Source organism: Etheostoma spectabile, chromosome 7, assembly GCF_008692095.1.
Source record: "Etheostoma spectabile isolate EspeVRDwgs_2016 chromosome 7, UIUC_Espe_1.0, whole genome shotgun sequence".
Taxonomy (NCBI): domain Eukaryota; kingdom Metazoa; phylum Chordata; class Actinopteri; order Perciformes; family Percidae; genus Etheostoma; species Etheostoma spectabile.
The window spans coordinates 16,331,695-16,339,194 of record NC_045739.1 but is presented as its reverse complement, the minus strand read 5'-3'; the positions used below and the strand labels follow the sequence as shown (position 1 = coordinate 16,339,194).

At 39.0% G+C, this 7,500-nt stretch overlaps 1 protein-coding gene across 1 annotated transcript in view; it reads left to right on the top strand.

The window, feature by feature from the left end:
• Positions 1-1,559: 1,559 nt before the first annotated feature.
• xpc (xeroderma pigmentosum, complementation group C) overlaps positions 1,560-7,500 on the top strand; it is a 12,447-nt gene continuing 6,506 nt past the window's right edge. Inside the window, exons 1-7 of the mRNA XM_032520959.1 lie at positions 1,560-2,085; positions 4,092-4,394; positions 4,860-4,956; positions 6,299-6,383; positions 6,503-6,660; positions 6,804-6,924; positions 7,089-7,178. Coding sequence (XP_032376850.1) covers positions 1,974-2,085; positions 4,092-4,394; positions 4,860-4,956; positions 6,299-6,383; positions 6,503-6,660; positions 6,804-6,924; positions 7,089-7,178 — 966 coding nt within the window. The 5' untranslated portion in view covers positions 1,560-1,973. The remainder of the gene's footprint in view (positions 2,086-4,091; positions 4,395-4,859; positions 4,957-6,298; positions 6,384-6,502; positions 6,661-6,803; positions 6,925-7,088; positions 7,179-7,500) is intronic.

The following is a 7,500-nucleotide window of genomic DNA, read 5'->3' as shown; positions in this document are numbered from 1 at the left end:
CAGAGTGAAAATTAAATTGAAGTGAAATGAACAAAATTGATTGAAGAGGCAGAACTCGTAGCAGTGGAATCACACAGACTCTCACAAAATAACAAGATTCATTCATTCAGTCATGGTCTTTTACCCACTTCATTCTTATTCAGGGTCCCAGTGGGATGAAGAGAGTATCCCAGCATGCACTGGGTGGAAGACAGCAAAACTCCCAGGAAAGGGCTGACACAGATAGACGACAAAAGCCACATTCTTATGCCTGGAGTCAGTGAATGAGAGAGAGTCAGATGTCCTGACATATTGAGGAAACACACGCAAATTAAATGTGACTCAAACAGTTCCATAAAAAATATATATATCCATAATACTTTAGTAGTAAAACAGAATCACCTCAGTGAACAGGTTTGTCACAGTGTCTCAGGAGACATTTTCAATGGGAAACATGGAAGCAAGTGAAACATTGCACTTTTACCTACATTTTTACTTATAGTTAAATGTTGGGATGGTGGTGGCGCAGTGGATATGACACATGCCTTTAGCGTGGGGATTAGGGTTCAATTCCCTGTGCAATAAATCGACCAATGTGTCCGTGAGCCAGACACTTAGCCCCTAGCTGCTTCAGAGGTGTGTGGCCTCTGACATATTTAACAATTGTAAGTCGCTTTGGATAAAAGCGTCAGCTAAATTACATGTAAAGTGGAAACAAGACATAGAGTTGGCTAATGGTCTCATGTTTCTGTGCACACCCTATAATCCATTAATCATCATACTAAAATAAAACGTGCACAAGAATCCATAAAACATCTGATTTTCTAAGAAATGCTTTATTTTAACACAATCTGCAAGGCACACTGACTGCAGTAAAAACGAGAACACTCATATGAGACGCGAAAGTGACAATCACAGAGTTATAAGAAATTAGATAAATTCATCTGTTTTAAAGTCCTCATAAATTACATTCTGTCACTTTTATTAGTGTGTGGTAAAACTATTACTGTGGTTTTGCATTGTTTTATGCAAAGTTTATATGTTACACAGCAGCCTACATTACACCATTTTTCTAAATTTGGTATGGCTCTTTAAGGCCAGCTGTTTTTTTTAATGTTCTCTTCGACTTTTGAACTCATCGTGTAGCTTGCCTCTGTCTCTTTTACGAAAGCCCATGAATATAGTTAGAAATGTGCCAAACACTGTCAAAGCTCAAGATTACACTTTGGTGACGAGCTGCAACAGAGACACCTCACCTGTGGCTTGTGTCCGTTGAGCTTCATTTATAGCACAAATTCGCCACCCAGTGTCCATAATGGGTATTACATTGCTTAAATAAAAACACAATTTATAAGTAAAGCTGCCCTTCAAACCAGTTAGCAGCAGGAATATGAATACATGTGTCAGCCTAAAAAGGTAGGCATGAGCAGATACGGGTTAGAACCAAGTATAGATGATCTTTGGCATGAGTAAAGATTTTTGAGGGTTTAAGAAGAAGTTGACTTCCGGTGGCGAACCCCATTATGAAGCCCCATTGGCGTGGCCATAGTGGTCGATTGGTTGATGTCAGTGTGATAGAGAAAGACATGGCTCTGGTTGGGTTAAGCATTTGACTTCGAGTGGATAAGGTTAGGATATCCGATTGGTCAGGGGATAGGACCTAAACAAATTGGGTTACGTTACCTTGCGTAAGCATGTACGGCTGGCCAATAAATTATATTGAAGGGCGGGTCTTAGCGTGGCCAAAACGTGCAGCAATTAGCGGCGAAGAAGAAGGAGCGGACGTGACGTCAGAGTCTTGCCTCCAAAACAACCGGAGTGTTATGAAAGCTTCAGAGTGAAATGTTGGATAACCACTGTTTCCAAACCCTTACACAACTCCAGGGGGACAGCTGCGGGGCTTCCGCCTGTCTATTTTTGCCAAAAGACAATTAAATGTAAAAAAAATAAAAAATAAATAGATTTGTATTAAGAAACGTTTGAGAAAAGACAGCATGGCAAAGCAGAGAGAGTGTGCAGAGACGGAGGCCTGTACAAAGAAACTGAAGCAGGTGTTGAAGGCAAAGAGCAGCGGAGCAAAAGCGAGAACGAAGAAGAAAGATGCAGGTATGAAATGTTAGGGCTGTTGGATCATTCCCATCTGTCCCGCCATATACAGTAACGTTTACAACCTCACTCTCTGCTGCAAATGATGTGTGTAAAGTTTGAATCCAAAAAATGAGTAAGAAAACGACGTTTAGCTTGCCAACTAGTGTTTCTCTGTGTGTGAATAACTGAGATTGTAAAGTAAGGAGGGCCACTTTGCTTGTTCCAACAGTGAAGGGGTCTATGTGCCTATGCATGAAATCAAGTTTTTTGTTGAGAACAAAATGCTAAATGCATCCGGTTTTGGAAAGTTATGAATTAGAGCTGATTGTCAGTGAAGACTATCATGCATGAAATTGTTGTTGGTGATGTACGTTCAGTGATGCAGATCAATAACTGTAACATCAGCTATAATAAACTAATTTCTTCAATATCATTATAAAGTGTGATATGGGAAGTATATATATATATATATATTTTTTTTTTAAACTTGCATGTAAAAATGATAACAGACAAAAGCATTAACAAATGTAAAACAAAAACTTCAATAACTATTTTGTTGGATAGTAAAGAAAGAAGTGGCAGTAGCGCTTCTGGTATCCCTTCAACCACCGGTGCTCATGGAAAGGAATGCAGTTCACAAAAAGGAAGATGAATTATGACCAAAAAGGTCATAAAAAAATCAACCAACCTTAAGTGCCTGGACTTGATTTTTTTTTTATGACTTTTTGGTCATAATTCATCTTCCTTTTTGTGAACTTTTGTTGGCTGTTTTGTTGTTGTTGCCACCAAAAACACACGTTTTGTTCAACTGGAGTGCAGGTGTATGTACGGGTGATATGAATGGTTACTGAAGTGGATCTGCTGACCCAGATACACATCTGTGCTCCACTTTAACATAAACAAAACCTAAAACATGTTTTTGTAAGTGGCGGATCAGTGTGTGGACATGTAAAACATGCACCATATGCATAAATATGTTTTTAAAAATATGCCAGCAGGTGTGTTTGTCTCTCTTATGTTGATGATTTGCCTCTTAGTCCATGTATTATTTGTTTCTCTGTCACAGTTTTAAATGCATTAGGCATTTCTGTACTTTATTCAACAAAATACACAATTAAATACACATGTTCTCTTTGTAGAGTTTTTAAACAGAAGCATAATGGATACCACGCTGTATTTACTACAGACACGTGAGATTATGGTTAGATGTTTGGCAACTTGTGTTTCATCCCTTTTTATGTCTTTCATGTTTTATGACCATTAGTTCATGAACTCTGACTATAATTACCATGAGCCTTTCTGCTTCCTGCTGTTCAGGAGGACTCGAACCACAACCACCACCACTATTGTACTGTTGATGATTTATTTTGATCAGTACAATATGAATACACACTTATATTAAGCCTTAATCTTGTAGAAAAATAACTTTTCCTGTGACACATTTTTTAAATTCCTTTTAAATTCATGTTATGTACTTCTTTACAAATTATATAAATATCAAACTGACTGACCGATAGGTAATATGCATTCTTCTTTTGAAATGTCTTGATATATTTAGATTTTGTTAAAGAGGCAAAAGAAATTGCAATACTACTATCCAATCGCAATACTTCTAGAATCACAATAAATGAAAATTGCAACACAATTCGAATCAGCACCCATGTTTTGTGAAAAAATTGAATTGGAACAAAATCATATATTCCCAGCCCTAATAAAAAATGCATTTCTTCAAAAATAAAAAAAATAGAATGCAGTGCAGGGACTAATAAAGGCAAGACAGTCTATGATGCTGATCTTGTTTGTTAAGGTCGATCATACTTCTGTTTTGCATTATTGTGGTTGAGATTCATTGATGCTAAATATAACAGCTTTTAAAGATTTGAGAATGAAAATTTACTAATTTAACTATATCAAGAAAGAAAAAGTGAGAAGAACCAAAAATCATACTGTATCCCTTTAATCTACTCTGTCTTAATTATTACTCAAACCCTGTAGCTTAAAACTTTATCTGTCTGGCCTTCCAGCTAATGGCCACACAGAGGAAGAGGAGAGGCTTGAGAGGAAGGTCAAACCCAAACCACGGCGCTACACAAAACGAGCATCAGGGAACGCCACATCCAACACATCCACAACTGCCATTGCCGTCAAAACCAGTAAATACTTCCAGTCGCCAGTGAAGGAGGAGGAGACTGAGAGTGAAGATGACTTTCACAAGGTAAACGCAGCAGCCCCTGCAGTTACGGTTAATGCCAAGAAAACAGAGAAAGAAGACGAAGAGGAGGAGGAGGACAGTGAGGAAGACGAGGATGATTGGGAGGAAGTGGAAGGTGAGTGACAGATCAGCAGAAAACAGTGTTTGCTTGTTGTGTGTGATAATACATTTCCAACACTTTCATTTTATATACAAAGGTGAGAAAGGGTCATAGTATTTTGGAGAGAAGTGGGAAACGGAAGCACCCACCCTGTGGAACGCCCTCCATGACCACATCAAACAGTCAAGCACCCTAGCATTCTTCAAACAGGCCCTCAAAACTCATCTTTTTGAACTTGCATTTTTCTGTTGACAGGCTTTCCCAGTTTTTTCCCTCCTTTTCATTGCCCACCTCTTTTGCTTGCCTCTGCTTGTCTATGCACCTATGTGTTTTCTTTTTCTTCTGTCCGTCTACTTGTTGTCTCTATTTAACCAAACCAAGCATTTTTGAGTGTCTAGAAAAGTGCTATAAAAAATATAGTTTTTTAATTATTATTATTATTATTATTATAAAATAATTGAGTGTGTCTGTGTTGGTCAGAGCTTTCTGGGCCACTGGGTCCAGTTGAACCACCAGAACCTGTCCTGCCCTCTCAGCCGGTTGAGATAGAGATTGAGACTCCAGAAATCAGGAAAAAGTAAGTGGACATTTGTGCGGTGTAAAAACCGTTCAATTACAGTTCTACTTTACAATCTTTTTTAGTTTCACTAAAATCCTTCTCATTTTGAATACAGTTCAATGTAGCGTTAGCAAACATCTTTAAATCTTTAAAACGTCCTTTAGTTAGAGCAATTATTTTATAAGCTTATGTTTAGTCACGCTTCTAAGATAATTTTTTTTTCAAGTTCTGCCATAGAGTACCCATACATTGTTTTCTTTTCTATGACCATTTTTTTTTTATTTTTGAGAGCGCCCGTAAGGGGCTATATGAAAAACTCACTTTTTCAGTGCTTGTGCACATACATTTGGAATACCTACCAACCCACAAACTGTGCACTCAGACAACCAAGTCAGTTTGTTGTGTGCTGCCTAGATCAGAAAACATGGTATTCAACAAGCCATTCAGACTTGGCTCCCCATCCCGTGTCACATGCAGGCTAATTAGAACATACGCCCCCTGTCTGAAGGTGCACCTCATAACCTTAAATTGCCTCCTCAACTCTTCCACCTGAGTCTCTTCCTTCTTTAGTCCCTCCCACTGAAGAGGTACGGGAGAGACAAGAGGAAAACATGGGAGGAGAGGGGAACCGAGGAAACCTCTGAAGGGTCACATGAATTCGTCAGCTGTATGAGTTAGCTGCACGGCTTCAGGGAAGGCTGCTCCTGTGTATCCTCGCTCATGACTCCTTGGTGATCCCTCCTCGATGCTCGCTCATCAGGGCAGAAATAAGAGCTTTGAGATGGCCTTCACCAACCAGGGACAGAACAACTTCCGGTTTTGCTGAGGACCGAGGAGTCAAGGAGCTATTATGGGTTTAATTTTAGGCTTTTAAGATGCACCTACAGCATCTCCACTCACAGCTTGAGAACTATCTTTGCAAAGGTGCACCATATATTTTTCAAAGAGCCAATCAGAGCAGACTGGGCTTTTCAGGAGTGGAAAAGAGGCAGGCGCTAAAACAGAGTTTCAGACAGAGGGTGAATACACGTATATATTTGAGACAGACAGTATGAGGAAAATAAAGTGTGTTTAAACATCATAGCATGTCAACATCTTATGGTTGACCAAAAACCCAAAATAAAAAAAAGTATGAACCTAACAATTTGAATAATATATTTCCTTTAATGTGGACTTACTCCATGTGAAACCAATTATCTTTTTTTTACTATTTTTAAGTCCTGAATTAGACTGTTTCAGACCTTTGGGCACATTGCATTTTTGTGGAATAATTAGGAAAGCCATTGCATTTACAAGTCAGAGTATACGCTATGAAGAATGTCTGTTTTACTTTAATAATTAATAATTTCTCATTTGCCAGGCGAAAGAGGCAGGCAGAGTTTGAAATGTATCTGAGGCGGATGATGAACCGATACAAGAAAGACGTGCTGATAGACACACACAAGGTGAAAACACACAAATTGTACCCACGAGTTCTTCTTATCGCTATCTCCAAATCCTGTGTTGAATATAAAATGAGCACAGTGGGATTTTGGTCATTGCGAACCTCTGTTTGGTCTCTTAGGTTCACCTGATGTGCCTGATAGCCAGTGGGATGTTCCGCAGCCGCCTGTGCAGTGAACCAGACCTGCTGGCCATCACTCTGTCGCTGCTGCCCCCCCACTTCAGCATGGTCGCCAAGCAACGTATCGACCAAAACTACCTCTCTGGACTGCTTAAATGGTGTTAGCTTGGGAAATATGACATGTGTAGTGGTGCCTAAAATTACTTTTAATGCCAGAATGTGTAAAACCGTAATACAGGTGTAATCCCCACTGTATCACCTATTAACATTTTCTTCTCTCCCTCTCTCTCTTCCTTTTCAGGTTTAGAGCAACGTTCACCCTCAACCCCAGTCTTCCCTGTGAGGAGCGTCCGGACCCACGGGCTCTGCTGGAGAGGCGACTAGCCAGCTTGTCATTCAGAAACCACCAGGAGATGACTCATGTTGGTATTTGGGGACGAGACTAGTCCAAGTGATGAAATAAATAAAATAAAGATATAATAAAGAGTATAAATATTAATAAATCAAATTCAGCCCTTGAGTGAACATACAAATGTAGAATAAACGATAAATAATAAAGCCCCTGTGTGTTTTGTGTTTCCTGCAGCTGTTCCTGTTGGTCCTGAGGTCTCTGCAGCTCTTTTGCCGATTGGTTCTTTCTTTGCAGCCGATTCCTTTCAAATCCCCATCAGCCAAGGTACTTCAATCTGTTATTGAGCCCTTTGAGAAGATAATGATGTAATTACACTACAGCAGCCACACCTGATTAACATGACTGTTGTATTGCTCTGGCATAGCATACATATTTCCATTGTGAAATCTGTACACATCTGACTCATACACATATACTCTTATTTATTCATGAAAACAGAGGATCTCTAAGGCTCATTTGAATAGGTTAAGCTGAAAAAGATAAATTCAGTGTAGTGAATAAATTAAATTGCCAAATTGATATATTCAAATCTATATTTTATTGTGTACATTTTAGTACAAAATCAATTCAACCATTAAATAGAAAA